Raw genomic sequence first — 22,382 nt, 5'->3', positions numbered from 1 at the left:
ACTGGGTGTTGTATATTAGATATCCTGGATATCAAACATTAGATTACAATTCATAACTAGCAAAATTCCAGTTATGAAGTAGCAGTGAAAATAATTTTATCATTAAGGTTCATCACACCACGAGGAACTGTATTAAAGGGTTGTAGCATTAGGAAGGATGACAACCACAGAATTTATGGCATCACTTGGTTTAGCTTGGTTGCCTCCTTTAAGTTACCAGAACCTAAAACAAACAAGGTTGAAAGAGAAGAACACACAGGACCTGAAGGCTCCTGTCAGGGCTATTATTTCACTGAGAATGAGAGGAAAGGGATATAGACCTTTAGTGTCCTTCTCTCTACACAACTCTGTGATATCCAAAGTGAGACCTATGCTACTTCTAACATGGTAGTCATGGGTCAAGTCTATCTCCAAGGTGGCTAAGGAAGCTGTGGACAGGGCTCTGGGACCAACCTCTGCTTTTCTCTATTACCCTCTCTAACTTCTTCCTCCCTTTGCTATGTGCCTTAGCCTCCCTAACTGGAACAGAGTTTTTACCCTGAGCTCTGTGCTTTCCATAGCAAACACATAGAAGGATCTCTCTCTGCTGAAGAGACTGTAGCCTGTGCCCAGCAGGAGGAAGCCTGGCACTTACACACATTCCTGCTCAGCAGCTTGCCTTTTAAATGCTCCCAGTCCTTTCTTCCTGCCCAGTACTTTTCTTGCCCAGGATCTACCTCCCATACTTCCTTTTTCCTCTGAGGAAGACTTCTTAACTTTAGATCAGGCTGTCCCAGGAAGCAAGACCTCTCCTGGTGAGGTTCCTCTACTCCACGCTCCCATCCACATCTACCCTACCCTTGTTTTGCCTGCAACTAAGGATAAATCCTGGGATTCTGAGGGTGATGACCCTCCTTCTTATGCTTGCCCACCCTCATCACACAGGGTCTCTCCAGAAACCCTCTCCCATCAGAGTCAACATGAAGCATCCATGCTGTTTGGTCTCTTTGACTATCAACCAAACTCTATTTGATCTGTCTGAAGACACATCGCACAAACACTGTGAAAAATGTGCATGTGTGCTAACCTCAAAACAAATAGAAACTATCGTTGAGTTGAGTGGTAATCTGCCTAGTATGCTGGATGCCCTCCCTTGAAAGCCTAGCGTTATAAAATTAATTAAGCAAATAAACAAAAAGGCTGTCATTTACATTTCTTCATTAACATTCAATATTACCATATTTCTTTTACAGCAAAGTTCGAAGGGCATTCTTCTGTGTGCTGCATTCAACTGCTATATTCCATGGAGGTTTGAATCCTTTGAACTGAAGTGCAATATACTTACAGAAAAATGGACAAATCACAAGTGTGAATAGAGCCCCAGGAGTTTTCAATGTGTGGCCAACATGAGTTGGCCCTAGAAGGGTTCTCTCCCCTTCCCTCTGGAGTATACTCCTCAGACTGCCCATCATTCTAGTCTCCGAGGACTGTCCTATGATCACCTACCTCCTCACCTCCTCACTGGTTCCACTGATTCTTAAGTCTTAGTTCTACCTTGACTCATACTTGCATCCAGACTTCTCCCCTGAACCCCAAACCACATAGCCATTCCACCTGCCCTGTGCCCCTCTTTCATTCCAACAGACTTGCTAAAGCCAAGACAAACCTTCAGCCCCATCCTGCTCCTTGGACATACTTACCTTCCTACTGTGTAATGCTCTGTCTCCCCCATTATCTGTCCCTTCACATCACCATGCAGATGTATAGGGCATTCTTCCAAAAGACATTGCAGTCTCTCTACTTATAAAGAGCCTGGTAGCTGGAGTAGCCCAGTTCCACTGGCTTTCTTCTGGATTACAGAGGCAGAGCCCCTTTAACTTTGGGGCTCTGTTGCCTGCTGCCTTCTTTTGTAACAGCACGTGGCTCATCATACACCCAAATGATCTCAACTCATTTTTACAGACAAAGGTCCTCGGGCCTGCTCCCACAAACATAACCTTTCCTCTGTCCTCATTTCCAACTCTTACACTCCGTAGTTTCCTGGCTCCAGTCATGCCGGGTCATTCTTCATGAGTGCGGGCAAGTTCCCATCACAGAGCCTTTGTACTGGTTGTTCCTGCCAGGAAGGCTATTTCTCAAGAAGTGCCTCTTGTCATGAACAGTCAACCTCCTTAGCAGCCCTGTCTATGACCACTTCTTAAAATTTTATCTCCCAAATCACTTTGCAATGTTATCTCTCCCCTTCATTCTCCTCTGGGTTTATTCTTGTTTTTCCACTGCCGGCCTTCACTGGACGTTCAACTTTACAAAGGGAGGGTTTGACCTGTCCTATTTACTGCAGCATCTTGGGTATCTGGATCATGGCTGACACATTCTGTGTGTTCAATAGACACAGGCACATAGGTACATTTTGAGAAGATGCTGACAGACTCTGCAGGACTCCTGTTCCTCCAGGTCTTCAGGATCATAAGAAAGTTCCCACTTTCCCCTCGTTTTCCTGGTTCCTTTTGCTGCCCCTATTCATAATGTTCCTAATCTGGTTCTGAGTACCCATCTCCCATTTAATTATTGATGTAATGTTGCAGTTAGTAAAGGAAAGAAGCATTTTATGAAATGAAATGAAATCAAGGCATAATAAATGCCTCAAAGAGAAGATTCTGCTACTCACTGCACTCGTGCAGACCCAGGGCCTGTGATGCAGATCCAGACGCAAAGGCCCTTGGGAGTGTGCCCAACTACAGTTTCAGGACACCATCTGTTCCAAGGGACAGAGTGCAGGGTCACAAAGTCAAATACTACCATTTCCCTCCTGGGATCCCTGTGACATACATTCTTCAAGTGGGGTGTGGGGGCAAGGGATAGAGGAGGTAGTCCTGTGGTCTTAGGAGTGCTTGAACATAGATAAAAACAGGTTTACTGGCTGATTTCCTCAGCCTTCAGTGTGAACACCCAAGTGATCTCATGGAAACGAGGGTCACAAATCCCCCATTGTGGTGGAGGCTGGGGTTCAGCTGCAGCAGGTTCAATTTTAAAGGCTAGAAGTGCCTAGCATTTGACCCCATGTACCACTGTGCTTTCTGCCTTTATGAGATCTGGAAGTTGTTTTAATCCTTGAAACGTTCTTTTCCATTTCCATGAAGATATTAACTTTTTTCAGTTTTTAGACTTATTGGAGGGATTAAAGAAGATAAAGTGTGGGCATTAACTGTCTTACAGCAGACACTCAGCAAAATGTGGAGATTATGTCTCCTCTCAACATAGATTGGACACACCAGTTTCTAATTTGATCTGTACAGCCCATACCTTCCTCTATAAACTGGTTTATAGAACTGGCTCCTCATCAGGGAGCAGATCACACCATGAAAATGAAGTGAGCAGAAACCTACACTTGCTGGCCCTCACTCTGTTTCTATATTGAGTCCTTTGTTACAGATCAGAGCACAATGACAGGCTTCCCTGTCAGACTTTACATCCTGAACCTCCCAACCCCAGCCTTCACCACAATTGGGTATTTGTGACCCTCATTTCCATGAGATCACTTGGGTGTTCACACTGAAGGCTGAGGAAATCAACCAGTAAACTAGCTTGTTTTTTGTTTTGTTTTGTTTTTTTTAAATGGAGGTTCCCAGGCCTCACTCCAGAGAAGCAGGTTGGTGCTGGGGAGGCAATGTCCTTTCCCAAAGCATTCTCCTTTGAGCTTTATTTAGCAGGGGCACATTGTGAGATGTAGTCTCTATCACACAGGGAGTGGTCAGCAGTGTTACTCCTGCTTTCTGTCACTGCTCTTAGTTTGATCTCACTCTCAAGGCTTTCAGAACTCCTGTCTATCTCTTTCCCTGGCATCCTCTTGGCTGCCTGCAAATCCACATTGCTTGGACAATTGTGGTGCCCAGCAGGGTACAATTGTGCTTTCTGTATGTGCTCCCTTTGGGAAATTGTGGGTGTGGAAATTATTTTGATGCCATGCTGTGGACCAGGAAGCAGGCATGGAGGGATTATCCATAAAGAGGGCTCTGCCTAGAAGAAGGCAGAAACCCCAAAACCCAAGTTTGTAGGACCAGGACAGCCATCCGTTCTTTTCACCACAGATTTAATCTCCCCTCAACTCCCATTTTTGCTTAGCTTCCCCGAAGTCCTGTGTATTTCTATAACCTCATTGAGTTGCTGCTTTGACAATAGATAGGCACAGTTGACTTGCTAGTGGATACTGAGATCGTTTTTGTGAGAAAGGAAAAGAAACCACAACAAACAACTAAAGTCGCACAGAATGTCAAAGATTTCTTGTAAGCAGCACCACAGCCTAGGGGAGCATAGTTTCAGAATAGAGCTGGGCTGGGCTGTAGCTCCCTTCCCCCCAGCCCCCCCCACCCCCCTCGAGGGAGAGGCTCCACAGCTGAGAACTCTGGGGCCTTGACAACATCTGCAAAGAACCTCCAGAGAAGGCACTGGGCTTCTCCCTCCAGGCCCTAGGATTAGAAGTCCCAGCTGGTAATGTCCAGGCCAGTGTTGATTCAATTTACAGCCTGCTTCTGAGTGTGTCTGTTCTCTTCCATGCCACGCACTCTCCTCTTGGCAGCTGCATGCTCTCCTCAAATGGCCTGGAGATTTCTTTCCTGTCTGCAGTTTGGGCTGCAGAGGCATAGACAGAATGCACAGCAGCCTCCTGGCTGGGCTGAGTTTCTGGGAAGTGTTTCAGCATGGAAGCCCCATCTAAAAAGCACTTGGACATAGGCCCTGTAATGGAGGCTCCATCCAGACAGTTCTATTGGAAACAGCAGCATAGCTCTGGGTTCCACAGCAGTGAACCCATTCTCTAAGCATAGTGCAAATGAGGCTGGGGAGGAGGGAGAGGAGCAGGGACCTTCTCTCCCTTCCCCACCAGCACAGACTTACCTCTACCCTCTGCAAGGAAGTGAGCCTTACTTCCAAAAAAAAAAAAAAAAAAAAAAAGGTCACTAGAAGCTGGTGGTACAGAAGGTGCACTTTATATTACCTGCCAAACAATAAAAATCATCTTGACCACTAAAGGTATTAAAACATCTTGAATCCTAAGTCCAAGAGATTCTTACCATATAAAAAGCAGCTTAATCTGTGAGATGAGATTCTGAATTCTGTAATCTCTTTGGCCACAACATGCTCGACCTAGAAGAAGACAGGGCCTCACTGCAGAATATGTGAAGAAGCAGAGACCATCCGGGATGGTCTTATATAGGCGGGAGCAGACTGCACTCACCATGGATTCCCAACCCAAGTCTTTCTCTAAAGCCTCATATACCCTCATCTGCATTCTGGACAGCACCTTTGGAGACCTTAGAGGCCAAGCTCATCTGAGCCTGCCTCGGCTAGCCCAGGAATCTGGTTGGGATCAGTAGCAGGTTTGATGAAGCTGGCCTCTGGTGTGGACACAGAGGCCACCATTCCTAGACCTATGTCATTTATCTAGGGTTCCCAGTACCCTGGGAAGAGGTGACACCTCTGCCAGTGAAACGTAAGATAAGAATACCATCCCCATTCCAAAGCTTGATGTCAAAGCTCAGCTCTGGTTTTTATTCATTGTTGCCTGTGCATCTACTCCCAGGAGAGCAGATATGCCACTTCCTAGTCTGTGATGTCACAGATTTGAAGTGCAAGATTCAGTGTCTGGATTCAGTTGGTAGCATGTTTAGCTCATGAGACGTAGTCACAATGCCCTTGTAAAGAGCTGCCTCTTTTCACTCCGTTGTCTTGACCTCCCCTTCATTAGTGAGGCTTATTACCTAGCCCAGACTTATGGTACTGCTTCTATAGGCAGCAGCAGACTGGACTCACCATGAGTACCTCAAACAGGTCTTTCTCCAAAGTCTCATGTACTGTATGAGTAGTGCCGTTGGAGCCTTGGTAGCCAAGCTCATCTGAGCCTGACTCATTTCACAACTGCCTGGACCCAGGAATCTGGATTTCCACTCAAGTTTATACTTGGAAATCCTGGTCTGCAATAGCCACAGAACACATTCACAGGAGAGAGATATACACAGACCCTCCAGGCTAGGGCTGGCTCTAGAACAAGCTCTTAGAATGACCTTAGGGGTCCAAGATCATTCACCCTAGTGCTTATCTTCCAGAAAGTGACCGAAGAACAGCACAGAACTGGCACTGTGCCCTGTACCACCCTCCTTGTCTGATTCCATATGTGCCCACTACACCTGTCTATATACACACCCTGTCCAGTATACCCTGCCTCCTATTTTGTTGGTGGCACAGAGAGAGCCATGCAAGGGTTCCCTTGACACAGCAGTCCAAGATTCATCAATTCAGAAGCCATCTAGAAGTAACTACAGGTTTAGGCAGGAAAGCAATGTTCAAACTAGGAAAAATCTATTTCAAGTATGTCAGTTGTTTACAGCCTTACTCTCAGAATTCTATAAGCCAGCAAGGGTATCATGGCATCCCTGGGGTCATCTACCAACTGGAGAATCCCCATATGCACTGGCATCTCTAGTACTCTGTGCTACATGGGGCTGCCTTTCTCCCTGTTCTGCTTTGGACAATGGCAGCTGGAGGTGGTGATGGTAATTGCATGCTTTAATTAGTGTATATAAATGTTTTTCTTTGATGCATAAGAATAGGAAGGCTGTCTCTTTCTTTGCTAGGAAAACCTTTCAAAGCCTGCACTCCAGTGGGGTGCAGTATAGTACGATGAGCTGGGAATTGGTACCTTTGGGGTCTCCCACTCAGCACGGATCCACACGGACTTCTGGAGACCAGGCTCTATTATATGAATATTTTTTTAAAATGAGCCTTTAACAAGGAAAACAAATCTCATTTTCACCCTTCTGGTCAGGTTCAGTGTTTACAATGTAATCGCTAATATGGTCCAGATGTTTTTCCCCACAGTGACACACCAAGTCTCATTTAAAAGTCAAGCCTCCAAAGGCCATCTGCCCTCAGGCAGGTTGGATGCCTGCTATGGTCATCAGTTCTGTTTCTGAAGGCAGTGCCACTGCTACAAGGACAAAACGGAGTCACCAGAAGACAAGGCAACCTAACAACAACCCTTCCTGGCACTCTGAGGTACTCCAGCTTCTTGCATACAGACACCCCTCATGGCAATGGACAAGCTTCCTTGGGGATGGTGTGCTTGTGTGAACATCTCCCTGTAGTCTATATAACCAGCTAACAGAGGCCTTACCTCATGGGACAAGTAGAAGGCCGCAATGCCCAAAGGCCAGAAGCAGCAGAGCATGGAGAAGACGCTGAGTCCCAGGTGATCCCGTGGGGGCATCATGAGGAAGTTGTCCTCACTCTCTGTGTCACTGGAGTAGTCACTCTGCAGAGGCAGTGGGAAGGACAGGAGGGACATCAGTGAAAAATTAGCCAAATGCCACCAGGCTGAAGCAGGCTCTTCCTGACTGCTGTTCTACATGCTATTGCTGACGTTCACGTTATTGTGATCATCTGCAAGTGTAAACCTCAAACAACGGTGCGTCAGCGGAAAAACTGACCGAGATCAGGGAGAGCAAAGGCCTTCCCAGCCCAGACCTCTTAGACAGTTAAATGACAGGTGAAATCTGTTGGAAACCAATTGTGGTACAAATGGTCCTCCAGCTCACCGGGGTTCAAATTACAGATCTTTAAAAGTTTATCATAGATTTCTCCAGGTATTAAATACATTCTAAACTAGGACATCTTAGACTTATAGTGAGTTTATTTGGGAGGCCAGTGAGAAATACCATGTTTCACATATCTTCAGGATCTTGGTATGGGTTTATGGGTATTAAAAATGGTGGCCTTGGGGGGACTTCCAGGAGGCATACCTGAGTTGCATTTTGCTTTTGTACTCTGGACCCAGGGAGGATGGTGTAGATGGAGGAGGAATTGCTGACTCTGGATACCCTCCAGTTTCTTTTGGTTCTGATCTGAGTCAGGATATAAAGGGCCGGAGCTCCACACAGATGTGCGGCCTCCCTCCCGGCAGTCTGACAGCTGTTCTGGGAGAAGCTGCCTATAGATGTAGCTCTTCCTTCACTGTGACACAGTGGCCCATGGGGTTCTCATAGACCTGGTGAGAATCCCCTGGGAATCTGCTGTTAGGTGGATTGTTTCCTGAGTGGGCTGGGAATAGCAGGGAGGACGGATGATTCTAGAACTCAGAAGTGGGAGAACCACCACCTCGATAGCTTGTAGGTCCTGTGCAGGCTTGCTTCCCAGATGGACAGCCCTGGCTGGCTCCACCCACTGCAGATTTTTATCTCATCAAAAAAATAAAGTTGCCTTCCCCAACTTTTTATTTTACACAAAGATGGAGACCTAGCTTACTGCAGACACTGTTTCTAAAAACAAAGCAGTAATGGATCGTTTCATTTTCAAAGAGATCATTATCATGCAGATCCTGCACCAAGCTGGAGACCACTGAGTATACACTATTGAGCTTGGCTATGGGATGATTCCACTTGACACCTGCCTTGCCAGGCTATCCATTTACCACAGCAGCCTGGAGCCACTCATACACAGATGCCAGTGGACCTAGACCCAGCCCCTCCCTGGCACATATATAGCAGATATGCAACTCAATCTTCACGTGTGTCCTCTTCACCTGCAACTGGAGTGGAGGCTGTCCCTAAAGCTGTTCCCTGTCTGTGGAATCCATTCCCCTGGGTGGGCTGTCTTGTCTGGCCTCAGTGGGAGAAGATGTGCCTAGTCTTGAAGAGACTTGTGTCAGAATAGGGGGAGAGCCAGGAGGCCTCCATCCCCTCAGAGGAGACAGAAAGTGGAGATAGGGGGAGGTACTGTGTGAGGGGGACCAGCAGGGGACAACAACTGGTATATAAAATGAATGAATGAGTGAATGACTGAATAAATAAATAAATAAATAAATAAATAAATAAATGGAAAAAAGGAAAATTGTTCCATTCACAATTTTTCTCACAAAACTGCTGGAAACCCTAGCTACCAGGCAGAAAGCATAGCACTGCACTGAGAGGTCAGGAACTGTGTGTGGGAACTTTGTTTCTGTTTAGTTAATAGGAAAAAACAAGTGAGGAGCATTGGAGTCACTCAAATAACAAATAGAGATGTCCTTAGGTGGTCCTGCCATGGAAGCTGGTGACCCACTGTCCACACAGGTCGAGTTCTCTCCACCATATACAGGTAGGGCTGAGGGGTAGAGGTTCCCCAGTTTCACTCCCCAGAGCAAAAGTCATCTTTGGAAGCTCTAAGTCCAGCTTCCAGTGATGTCTCTGTCCTGCTGATCAGTGTTCTCTGCCCAGTCCTGAGTCCCCTGTTTGGTGCAGACTCTGCTCCATGTGTCTGGAATTATACAGTGTTCTTTCCACAGAACTACATCTGCGGAATTTCAATTCATTTTATTCTGTACACAGTCCCCCATATGGACTCCAGAACAGTAAAGGAAAATGAAAATTACTATCATTATTGCTATCTGAAACGAAAATCAAAACAGCCAGCAGGGATGCATAATTCATACAAGATTCCAGGACTGCACTGCCCAGACCCTGCATAGCTTGGAAACACCCATCAGGATGAAGGATACCCTGTACTCAGTCTGTTACATGGTACCTTTCCACATACAACCCTGTCACCTGTAGGGCTTCTAGACCTAGAAAACTAGTAATACAGAAAAATGATCCCTGACCATAAGTTTGCACTGTTGAACTATACTCCTGGAGGGTCACCTCTGCATGAAGTGCCTGAGAGGTTAGCCTGTGACAAATCCATCAGGGTCTAAGATCACACTCAGAGGGCAAAGGCCATCTTTCTTCTGGCCTTCACTTTCTCAAACTGCAGGTCAAAACTGTCCTGATGTGGGTGGAGGTTTTGATTCATGGGCAACAAATTTGTACGTTTGTATAAATTCTTAGCTTTTGTGATTTGGGGTTCTGGTGTTTAATTTCCAAAGAATTTTGTGCTACTGAGGTCATTGTGTCTTATGGCAACTCTAGAAATCATTTAACTGTTCTTGCCATTTCCATTTTATAGTGGACAAATAAATGAGAGGCTGAGGAAGGTTGATACCCTTGAAAATGACAGCACTATTCAGTCGGCCCCTCTGCTCATTCCAGGCTTGTGCTGTATTTGAACTCATAGTCAACTGCACATAAAACTGCAGGCAGATTTCTGAGTTTGAGGCCAGCCTGGTTTACAAAGTGAGCTCCAGGACAGCCAGGGCTATACAGAGAAACCCTGTCTCGAAAAACCAAAAACCAAAAACCAAAAACCAAAAACTGTTTTGTTTCAGCTATGTCTATATATGCCTTGCCTTTGGCCACAGGGACTCTGATAACCTTGCTTCTAAACTGCTGTGTTCTAAGATGGCTGTGGAGGTGTGGCAGTGGACACATAGGTATTGTACTGGCTGGTTTTGTGTGACAACTTGACACAAGCTGGAGTTATCACAGAGAAAGGAGCTTCAGTTGGGGAAATGTCTCCATGAGATCCACCTGTGGGGCATTTTCTCAACTACTGATCAAGGGGAAAGGGCTCCTTGTGGGTGGGACCATCTCTGGGATGGTAGTCTTGGGTTCTATAAGAGAGCAGGCTGAGCAAGTCAGGGGAAGCAAGCCAGTAAAGAACATCCCTCCATGGCTTCTGCATCAGCTCCTGCTTCCTGAACTACTTGAGTTCCAGTCCTGACTTCTTTCAGTGATGAACAGCAATGTGGAAATGTAAGCCGAATAAACCCTTTCCTCCCCAACTTGCTTCTTGGTCATGATGTTTGTGCAGGAATAGAAACCCTGACAAAGACAGGTACTGACATTTTCCCAGAAAGTCAAGGCTGGGATCTGCTGCTCAATTAGACTCAAGCATGCTAGCACTGTAGTCCCTGGCTTTACCTGTCTCAGAAGAATTACAGCACTGTCCCTATGCAGTAAAGAAATGGGTTTCAGGATACGTATTTTGCAGATTCTTAACTGAACCGCATACTTAAGTTACAGAGCTGTTCTTGCATGATGCTAAAATAATTAATCAGTATGGTTAAAATGGATTTTCAAAATTCAAGAGAAATCACAGAGAAAATAAGAACATCCTGGCTTGTAATGCTTCCTTTGCTCTTCCATCTGTAGGATCCTCATGGGTTTAAGTGGCCATGGGCATCGAGCCACCAAATAGGGAGGAGAGGAGATGCAGCCAGACCAGGAGATGTGCAGATTCGTACACCCAAGTAGATGAAATACAATGCACCACCCACACAGAACACATGTGCCTTGTAGGGAAGTTGTCTTTTAAATCCCCTTCCTAGGGTACTGTCTGGGAATGTCTGCAGCAATGGGAAACACAAAAGTCCAGGATTCATGAGGTCTCTCCTTGTGAGCTACAGGAAGCAAGGGAGAGGTTGCTGGCCCTGCAACCTGTGCCTGCTGATTGGTTGATCCCCTGACTGGCCTATCTCCCCACTGGTCTGATGGGTCTCCATTCTCTCTCTGTTTTTTTTTTTTTTTCATTGCTAAATAGTTACAAGGTCAATCCTTGTGCTGATCTTTATTCAATTCCACACTCACTGTAGCAATGTGAGCAAGAACTGTAGGCTGTTTCTAGGGGGCAAAGTTTGACTCATCCCTGTCTCTTGGACTTCTTCCAGGTGTCATTACAAGTGTGGGGACCTGGAGTCATGCTCCTTCCTCCACCTGGCAATCTGGGCAGGCCACTCGGCCCTAAAAGGAACTCTGAGTGGGTTCATTATACTGAGCCAGCAGCTGCTAGCCTCATAAACCTATATAAACCTGAATCACTTAACATTAAACACAACCAGCAGCTGATTCCTTGGTCTCACTCTACATTTCATTCATTACACAGAAGGCACAGTGTTCAGTGTCTATCAGGACACTTCTCCCATGAACACACAGAGCTCCTTTCCTTAATTTATAAGGGGATTCTCCCCCAAAGTATCACTCCTCATCAGAGATGCCCCAACACTTGACAGACTGTCTTAATCTTCCTTGGAAGAACTTTGAGCTATCCAGAAATTCTCTGCAGTGCTGCCCTCTACTAACCTGATCTGTTCCCAGCACCAATGCAGGCCGAGGTGACAGATATGTCCTGGCACTGAGAGGACTTAGTGCACTTTTCTAGATGAAGAACTCACCTATAGTCTTAGCCAACAACAACAACAACAACAACAACAACAACAACAACAACAAAAACAAGTTCAACTGAGAAATGTCTCTATTATCAGACCGGCCAATAGACAAGTCTGTGGACTGTTTTATTGATTAATGATTAACATGGGAGGTTCCAGTCATTGTGGGTGGTGTTACCCCGGGAATGTGGTCCTGGGTTGTATACAAAAACCAAAAAACAAACAAATAGACCAACCAAGCTGAGTGAGTCCAGAGAATAAGCTAGTGAGCAGCACTCCTCCATGGTCTCTGTCTCCGTTTCTACTTTGAGTTTCTACCTAGAATTCCCTTCAAGATGGTCTAAACGCTCATGGGATAAAAGATGAAGTCAGCCCTTTCCTCTGGCTTTTGGTCATGATAGTTATCACAGCAATAGAAAAAAGAAAAACTAATACAAAGTCCTTTACTCAAATCAGGTCACATTAAAAACCATGATATCTCTTGTATTCTCATTGTGTGGTACCTGCATGGCTCAGAGATCTGCTGTTTCACAAACACAGAATACAAGGAAGGCCCATTTCAGGATCTGAGCACAATTGTCCTGAATAATTCATTAATCATCTTGGCCATATGTTAGGAGCATGTGTTTAGTTTCCACTATTTGGGCCTAGGTTGCCCACAGATTGAAACTGTAGCATGAGGTGGTGAAATAGAAACAAATGTAAACTCACAACAGGCTGGGGATGTAGCTTAGTTGGTAAGGAATGTGCCTAGCATGCACCGAATTCAAACCCCTGTTGTTGATTCCTAGCACTGTGCAAACTGAGCATGGTGGATCCTCTTCCTGTTTGCATATTGGGCTCCAAGGCAAACTTTTATAAGACAGACAACAATTATAAATAAACTTTGGAAATGAGTAACAATGCACTACTTAGAAGTAAATCTTTTTATTTCTCTCAGTAATGTGTAGTTCAGTGGCCTTTAAATGATTTTATAGTCCCTGAGAAGACTTTCTGTACTTTTAGAAGACACTAACCTGATTAAAATCCTGAAATATGGAAATATATTTTTATGAATGATGAAAAAATAAAGTTAACATAGCACAAAACCAAATAAAAACATAAGTGACTGAGAGGGATGGGATGAAGTCTCTGCTGCCTACACCCTGGGCTTCATCTTGTAGGAGATGAGGCACAGGGTCCTCCCATCTCCCTGGTTCTCACTGACTGCCATCATCTGAAGGTACCCAGTGTGATTCAGAGCCAGACAGAGCTATAAGGTAAGCGGAGAGACAGGAAGATGGTAAGGCAGTGGTTTTCAATCTGTGAGTCTTGATTCCTTTGGGGTTCATTTGTCAGATATCCTGCATATCAAATATTTACATTATAATTCATAACAGTAACAAAATTACAGTTATTAAGTAGCAATGAAGTCATTTTATGATTGGGGATCATCACAACATGAGAAATTTTATTATTGGGTTGCAGCATTAGGAAGGTTGAGATGTGGGTAAGGAAAGGCGTTTCACTAGACAGGAGGAAAAAAGTGCCTCACTGTCCTGCAATATTGGGTTACATCCCTATTGCTGGTGACAGAGTAACCGGAAAGACCTGAACAACATTTACCAACTAACTGTGGAGTGGCTGACAACGTATGTTAACTAGTGTGCAAATGTGTAACTGAGGACGAAGCTGGAACACACTATTGTGTGGCTCACCTCCAGGAACAGTGCCCCGTGAACAAGTTTGTCCTGCTTTGGTTTTGTTAGTCTTGGCCACAGCCCTTCACTTTCTCAGCTCTCCATGCAGGTCATACTCCCATGGACCAATATGCTTTGCATGAGATTTCAGTTCCTTGTGTAAAATATTTGCCTAGCCTTTTGGAGCGGGCACCAGGTCTGGAAGAGAGCTGTAAATAGCTGTCATTCCCACCCACTTGTGTCAAAGACATACCTGAAGCTATTGCACCAGGCAGAGGGTCGCATGGGAAAGGCCGTGCAACCTTTCCACTAGTGAGAGAATAAGAGGAGCTTATACATGCATGTCATGTTTAAAAGGGAAACTTCTTTTAATAAGCATTTGTTCTGGGCAAAAAGCAAATCCATTTCTTGTTTGAGAAGTGTCTAGTTAAGGCCTTTGGAATCTGATGTTCTGAAAGCAGGAGCCAAATGAAACGTAGCTCATTAGGATTCATCCTGGGTACAGCTTCTGGTAAATCTTTAGTCATGGCGGCGAAGCAAGATGATAAGGCATACAATTATGTTAGAGGGCTGTCACTCCATATGCATGTACTATTCTTTTAGATCTTTATTCTCTGATTAGCTACAAGTATGCGGCCAATGGTTAGATTAAGATAAGAAGCCCCATTTACCTATAAGACAATGTTTCAGTTATTGTTCCTGTGGTTTGTGAGTGCCCAGGGGCCTGGGAAGGCAACTTTGGCAAATACTATTGTTAGACCAATCATGGTTTGGGATCTTAAGATTTCAGGTGCAGTCATTCTCTTACAAGGTTGCAATTTGGGTAGTGTACTGGCTACTTTTCTCAATGTTGTCATAAAATAACTGACAAGAAGCAAGTTAAGTAAGGAGAAGTTTAATTTGCCCCATGGTTTCAGAAGACTGACTCAGTGATGATGGGGAAGCATGGAAACTGAAGTGGCTCAGTCTTGGGCGGCAGGAGTTTGTGGCTATCACTTCCTATGTCTTGGCAGATGAGGAAACAGACAGCCATATCTAGAAAGAAGGCCAGGGTGTAACCTTCAAAAGTTCTCCCTCCAGTGGTCCCTTCTCCAGCTAGGCTCCATCTCTTACAATTTCTGCAGACTCTTTAATAGGGATGCCAGCTGAGGACCAAGTGTCTAAACACATGAGCCTGTGGAGATACCTCACATTTAAACATTAACAAGTATAATCTCCAAAAAATCATATGCTAAGAACTCTATTCCAAAGTCATCTGTTGATGGGAGTAAAAGCGTGGGAACAAGTCCAGCTGTACCATCTGGACGTGGGAATGTCTAGGAATAGATAAGGCTAATAGGGTGGTGTCACCATTAAATCCTGGTGTCTTTTTAAGATGAGAAAGAGACCAGAAATGATCTACATACTCCTGGACTCTTCCCATGGGATACCCTGATCTGACTAAGCACTCTATCATGGTGTTCATTGTCAGATGGGGCTCCTCTGCCTGCCCCCCAGGAACTATACAACAAAGTAAGCCTGATTTTTTGTTTTGTTTTGTTTTTCACAAAATTTACCCAGTCTGCCTGGCATGGTTATTAGCAATAGGAGACCAGCTAGTGTGGGGTCAACCCTAGGAAGTGATGTCAAAAGAGGGGGATGGTATAGGGGGGTTTTGGAGAGGAAACCAGGAAAGGGGAAAACATTTGAAAAGTAAATTTAAAAAATATCTAATAAAAAAATTATTGCTTAAGTTTTTTTTTTTTTTTAAAGAGTAGTGCTATCTTTGTGGGCATCTGGGGCCTCTTGCAGGAGTCTCAGGGGTTAGCTTATTGGGGAATAGGCTGCCCTACAATCTATAGGACAGATAAATAAACAGAAAGTCCTCAGGTGCTTGAAGGTCAGGGAGGGGACCTCAGCTGCAAGAGTGATACCTAAGAGAGAGTGAGGAACTAAGTGTACCTCCTCAAAGCCCATGGAGAATCTAGGGGTATTGAATGCCCCCGAACCTCAACTAAGGGATCCCCTATGTATCAAGACCACCAAAATCAGGGTAACCTTGAGAGATGAGACACATACACAGACAATGGTCAAGCAGGATGAAGAACCATCACCACTGCCAAGAAAATGGGTACAGAGTATAAACACAAGTATAGTTTAAAAGCAAAATCAGCCCATCCTAGACTTGGTGTGAAGGACACAGCAAGATACAGATAAAGATGACCAGAACATACAAGGAGAGCAATGCATGTGGAGTCGGGCATCAAAGAAACCTGAGACAATTGTCTAATTCTGATACCTAGTAATATACAAAGTGCATCCAGGCCTCCAGGATCACTAATTTTCCATGGCACCTTACAGATCTCATGGCACCCGCTACTCTAAACCTCTCCAGTCTATGGGCTTTGCTGCCCTTCTCCCAGTTTACGGTCCTATAAAACCCTGCCATTTGGGGCACGTGTTCTCTTGGTCTCTTGGCTCTCTTGGTCTACTTGCTTCCTTCTCTCTTGTCCCTGTCCCTTCTCTTTCTCTTTCTTGTCTCCAGCCCTGTGTTCTCATGGCCCAGTATTCTCCCTCATATCTACAATAAAATCCTTTTTCTCAATCATACCTTGGAGTTGCCATGTCCTCATTTCTGGTTATGGACACAAACTCATCCTATGCTGTGTTATTCAGTTTCTGTCACTGTAACAAAATCCATGAGATAACTTATGAAAAGGAAAAGTTTACCATGGCTCAGTTTTGAAGGTTTCTTTTCAACAGAACCTGTGGCAAAGAAGCCCATCATGGGAGAACATACTTGCTTACCCAACAGTTCAGGAAACAAAAGTGAAGGAAGGGTTTGGGGAATCATGGACCCATTGTACATTTAAGGATACACCCACCAATGACTTACAGGCTTCCTGCTAGCTTCCACAATCAGAGAATATTGCCACCATGGGGATCAAGCATTTGATACATGTTTTGGGGGAATACTAAACATATATAATAAATATCAGGTCTTAGGAAGAAAGTGGGAGTTCATTCTGGTGGTCACTAATGTAGTATCTGACTTGTGTGCAAAGGGATCAGCATGTTCAAAAGCTATAGGCTGAGAGCAGGCTAGGACTGGATAGTAAGAGGGCACATAGCATGATGTAGGACCAAGTGGTCCCTACATCTAGCCCAAGTTACAAGCCGACCACACCCTACTGCTGGAGAAAACCAGGAATATACTACGTCAACTTAAGTAATAGGGAAATCCTCAGAGGGTTGGTTTCACAGCTTCAAGCCAAGCTATTCACTGTCAAAGAAGTTAGGAGCTATGCACCCCAGCTTTAAATCTGCATCATTTGCACAGATGATTCTTCATAGCACAAGAAAACTACATACATAGTTTCTAAGCCAAGTGCCTGTTCCAGAATTTGTTACCTCTAGTTTGTTGTATTTTTCTGGGGAATTCAGAACACATTCTACTTTTTACAGTTTTTCACATGGACACTTTAAAATATTCCATCATATAGGCAGGTAACCTGTTTCCCCGCCTTTCTTAGAAATGTTCCCTTCCTGAAGAGAGAAAAACTATAGACAAGGCAAGTGACTAATGTGGCATCACTTATTATCCAGGCCCATTGCTCTTCTAGAAGCCACTTATCCAATAATTCTGACTAGCCTCAGGCCTGAATTACAAGAGAGCAAAGTGTCTCTTAGTCTAGTTTGGTGATATCAGTCAATCTTGAACACACTCACCTGTGACAATGCACCTCCCTCTCCCTCATTGGGTCCTTAAAAGAACAGGCTCCGTTTTCCTTGCACAGGCTGAAGCTTTAGCTTCAGACACCACCACATTTGCAAGCCTGTCTTCAGACTTGATGAGTAGCTGTTGCACTTGACAAGACTGCTAGGAAATAGGCTGATGAGATGCCAGTCAGTGCTATCGTTAAGAAGCAAAATTGTCAAGGTATAACAAAGCCACAGCTTTTAGGTTTTGTCGTCATGAGCCCAGTCCTAGGAAGTTATTTGGAAGTTGTAACATTAAAAACAAAAGATACACAAGCATAAGGCTTGTTTTCATTGCAATGTTATGTGTAACTACATGGTGTTGGAAATAACTGAACTTGTGTGTTCATTCAAAAAGGGTAATGCTGCATGCCTCTTCCTGGACAGACATTAGCAAACGTCTGTCTGCACATGTTCACAATAGGCAAATGGCAGACCTAAGAACGTATTCTCCCCAATTCTAGCTTGGTGAAGCAATGAGTTTGTTCAAGTAGTCACTTACAGGAGCATGGATAACACACAAGCAGCTGAATCACACAAAGGCCGACGCACAATGGGTGATGAATCACAAAGATTGCATCCCTGGGGCTCCCTGTACAATCTTCAGATAGATCTGCTGGTCAGAGTGTCTCTCTCACCAGCAGTGGTCACTGTTTATATGACATTGCCTAGAGGCATTGTGACTATAGGAGTTTACTAATTCTTATAAGTTCACTTCTCACTCCAGGACAAAGTGCTTTCAATTTTGAGACAATAGCCATAGGACAGGTGGTTAGATGAACTGTGCTGCATGCAGTCCCATAGGAGAACATAATGAACCTTGAAAAAAAAATCAAAAAGACAGATGAGACCAGAAGGGAATATGGGTAGATACCATATCCATAAAAGATTAAAAAAAAAACACCTACAGATCTGTATATTATGACAATTCAGTCAGTGACAACTCCATATACAGTAACGGTCCCACAGAATACCATTCTGAGTGACATTAGTTTGTTGTCAGTCCAGCTAATAGAGTTTGCCCAGTGAAATTTCCTCTGGTTACCAAGTATGTGAACATGCATGTTTTTATATACATGTATACACAGAGTATACATGTACAAACATCATACTCCCATGCTTAGTCTGCTGAGAAACTGTGGCTCCCAGAGGATGAGTGAATGCCTGTAGCCTCAGCCCTTGCTTTCTGAATGTAATTCTCCAATGATGAGACAGGGCTGATTTTAGATTGGGGCTAGCAATATGTAAGATGCAACCTGAGCAGCTGGATGCACCAGGAATGATCACAGGCGATGAACAAGGAAGTATCAGAAGCCAGTTTGAAGGAGCTCTTTCTGTCAGACAGAATAAAGTGAGCATTATAAACACACTACAACAGCCCTTTGGATGCACAAGAATTGATGGTCTACACCGAAACAAAATTATACATGGTTGAGAAAATGAATACAGAAGGAAATGCTCTTCCCTGTGGTACATTGCCTTCCCACAAATATCACAGGAAGCACAGGAGTTGGGTATTTGAAGCTAATATGAGCTGGTCTCAGCATGCCCCCTGCAAATATCTGAGTGATTACCAAGCAACACAGTTCTGTGGTCAGTAAGAAATCTGGCAGTCACCAAAGGAAGCAGTCAGAACAACCCACATTGGCAAAAGGTAAGTAGATGTTACTGGCCTCCCGAGTGGTCTCACTGGGAGAGACGGTATCAGTCTTTAGCTTAAGTTCAATTATACAGAATAAATCAGACATGCCTAAGCATACAGCTGACCTGCAATGTAGCTGACCCATATTCTCCAGAAGTCAAGGTCATGACCAACCAAGACAACAGGGCTCTTCCTTGTTAAAGAAGACAGCAGGGCTATGACAGTATATGCTGTGTAGAAGCTATACATGAATTTCTTTTTCTTTGCTACACAAGCAATACAGAAAGAAATGAAAAAAGTACACTTTATAGACTAGGAAAGATAAGAAAGAGTATTGTAACTGGTAATTTTATAATAATTTTATTCTTAGGATATGTGTGGATTTGCATGTGTGTGTTTTATATATAAATATTTCTATGTATAATTCACTTAGGAATAAAGAAACATCACATCTGCAACTTTCCAAAGAGTACAGAAAATATCTATGTCTAGATATTTTCAGCCAATATGAGAAGATGAAAGCCGAAGGAAATGGAGATGGGCAAACAGGAATTGGCTGCATTTAGGCCTGCAACTTTATATCTGCAATCACACAAAATGTCAAAAATCCTTCATAAGTGTTCTATTTCAGTAGAAAAATTATACTTTAAATTGAATTCTTTTCCTTTGGGGATTAAGCATTGCATATATTTTTCCCTCTTCTGATTGTGCTTAAATGAAAATGCTGATGTGGACACCACTGGAATATATACATATATATATATATATATGAATTCCCTTTTATGACACATGATAATTTATTTAGCATTGCAATCTGGCATCCCATCCTGTTTGTCCTTTTCATGTTTTCAAAGGGAAAGCTACTTAGTGGTCTTTGGTCCACACATCTCTTCTGAAGAATATAAGAAACTTCCAACAGATAAGTTTGAGCCAAGCAGTCCAAAGGGGGCCCTTGAGGTCAGGAAGACTTACGAAAGGATGCAAAAAATGAGCACCCATTGAAGGGCCAACAAGCAAACATCTATCAACACATCTGGAAGAGAACTGCTCTTTTGAGCCACAGGATGCTGGTACTGTTCCATTAGTGTGAACTAAAAGGAACTCAATAGAATACTAGGAACATAACTATAGACTGCAGGGTAAGGAGTGTGGTCCGGGACATGCAGAGCCAGGTAGCAAGCCAATCCTCCCTAGAACTCAGGGCAGGCTTGAGGGAACTTAAACTCATCTACACACAAGTATTCTCAGTAATAGTCTCTTTGCCCTGCAATGAAACAAAATTATTCCACATGCCCTGGGGAACGAACATCACCATGTCCCTCTCTTTATAAGACTTTTGGCCATTTCTACAAGTGTATTTTGCCCAGTCCTGTCAGCTGCCCTAGAGTGTCAGCCTCTCTGCCTGAGATGAGACTATCATTGCATTTGGTCAACAGCAGGGGAGCAGCAGACCCTCACCTGAGCAGTCTGGTGTCAGTTCACTCTCTCCAAATTCTAGGGCCCTGCCAGCATCATCGTCCCTGAATGGTTTTAGAATTTGGGATCTACATCTTCCATCTCTGCGACTCCGAGGCAAAGCCAAATATGAAACGTGGATGGTTCTATAGTCCAGGAGACTCAGATGTACTCAGGCATCTTAGCTCTGAGCTCTACCCGTCTTAGCTCTTCTGACCAAAGAGCTATAAGCATCACATCTAAGAAGCACCCACAGTGAAGATAGGCTCCTTCATTTGTGAGGAATATTTTCTAAGCCAACAGTTGCTTCTGAGAAAGCATCAATTATAGTAAACCCTTGTGTTCAGCAAACAGGCTAAGTATTCTATTTAATTGGGTATCAGCCATTTTAAACAACTCTCTCTCTTTTTTTTAAACAACTCTCTAACTTACATTTTTCTTAGATTATCTGAAGTTCTGTGTGATTCAAAGGAAAGCATTTATTTACCTTGTCTATTTGGTTAGAATTTGAAGGCTATAAACTGAATATTAAAATTTAATAACAATCACCTTATTTACAAATATTTCTGAGTGTGCATAAATTATTTAAAGTACACAGCTTGCATGTACTTCGAATGCACAGAAATATATATACTTTGAAATAGTATATATTCACTTCAAAATAACATGTGCGTGTATCTATATATACACTTTGAAATAATTTTAGACACTCATACAAATTTTAAAAATAGAACATAGTTCCTGTAGAAGTTTCAAAGATAGAACAGAGTCCCCATATGCCCTCACTTACGCCTTACATAACCACAGTCCAATGATCAAAGCCACACAATGCCGTCAGCGCCAGTACCTGTGACTCAGTGTTGGCCTTACTGAAGCTGCCTGCTGTCTACTGTCTTATGTCAGTTGTAACGGTTCTGTAGATTCAGACACTCAAACAGGCTTATGTAACCATCAAATAATCAAGAGATAATGATTTTCAAGAGTCTCCCTCATCTACCAGCTTCACTCCTGCTCAGCCTTAGATACTGACTATCCCTGAACATCCCTGATTATCTTTCTTACAGTGCTGTCTTTTAGGGATGTCATTCAAAGGGGATCTCACAGCCCACAATCTTGTGAGCCAGGTCTTCCACAGTTAGTATAACACTCCTAGAATACATTCAGGTTTCTGGGTGTATCATTCTCTTCCTCCTGCTAATAATCCATGAAAAAGAAGCACCAAAATGTAGCTATTCGTTCTTTTACTGGAGGACATTTTGCTGCTTCAAGTTTTATATTATTCAAAATAAATATTATGGCTAAATTTACTCAGAAATTCATGTGGATATATGATTTTATTTTCTCAAACATATATAAACAAAATTACTTAGTCAGACAAGATTAGTTTAACTTCTTAGAAGCAAACACTTTTTAAGAGTGAATGAAGTATGTTGCATTTCCATCAGAAACAGCTGGGAACTCCATTAGGTTAGAGAGTATTACCTTACAGAATTCAAGGCTCTCCCTCTCCCTCTAAGACCCCACCAAGCTGACTACAATGCAATGCTCTAGCTCTTCTAAGGCACTCTCAAACTCATCAAGGACCTCATCATGCCTAATTATTTCTATGACCCTGTACCTTTCCTAATAAAATTATCTTGAAATGTGATTTTATGTCACTTTTTTTTTTCTTTTTTTGAGCCTGCAGCAATTTTCACCAGCATTTTTGTATTGTCCTGGGCTTTCTTTTCTTTTCTTTTCTTTTCTTTTCTTTTCTTTTCTTTTCTTTTCTTTTCTTTTCTTTTCTTTGTTTCTTCTCTTCTCCTTCCCCTTCCCCTTC

The 22,382-nt window shown here is 43.5% G+C and overlaps 1 protein-coding gene across 6 annotated transcripts in view; it reads right to left on the bottom strand.

The window, feature by feature from the left end:
* Syndig1 (synapse differentiation inducing 1) overlaps positions 1-22,382 on the bottom strand; it is a 172,318-nt gene that overhangs the window by 64,780 nt on the left and 85,156 nt on the right. For 4 of the 6 annotated variants that reach the window (XM_029536974.1, XM_029536973.1, XM_021194234.1 and 1 more), the window contains one exon: positions 7,148-7,285. In XM_029536974.1, the coding sequence (XP_029392834.1) occupies positions 7,148-7,285 (138 nt within the window). Of the gene's footprint in view, positions 1-4,946; positions 5,122-7,147; positions 7,286-22,382 lie in introns of those variants that run through there. The other 2 variants (XM_029536977.1, XM_029536976.1) reach the window with 2 other exon arrangements.

The sequence above is a fragment of the Mus pahari genome, chromosome 3 (genome assembly GCF_900095145.1).
Source record: "Mus pahari chromosome 3, PAHARI_EIJ_v1.1, whole genome shotgun sequence".
Lineage (NCBI taxonomy): Eukaryota > Metazoa > Chordata > Mammalia > Rodentia > Muridae > Mus > Mus pahari.
This window is presented reverse-complemented; position numbering and strand designations above follow the sequence as displayed.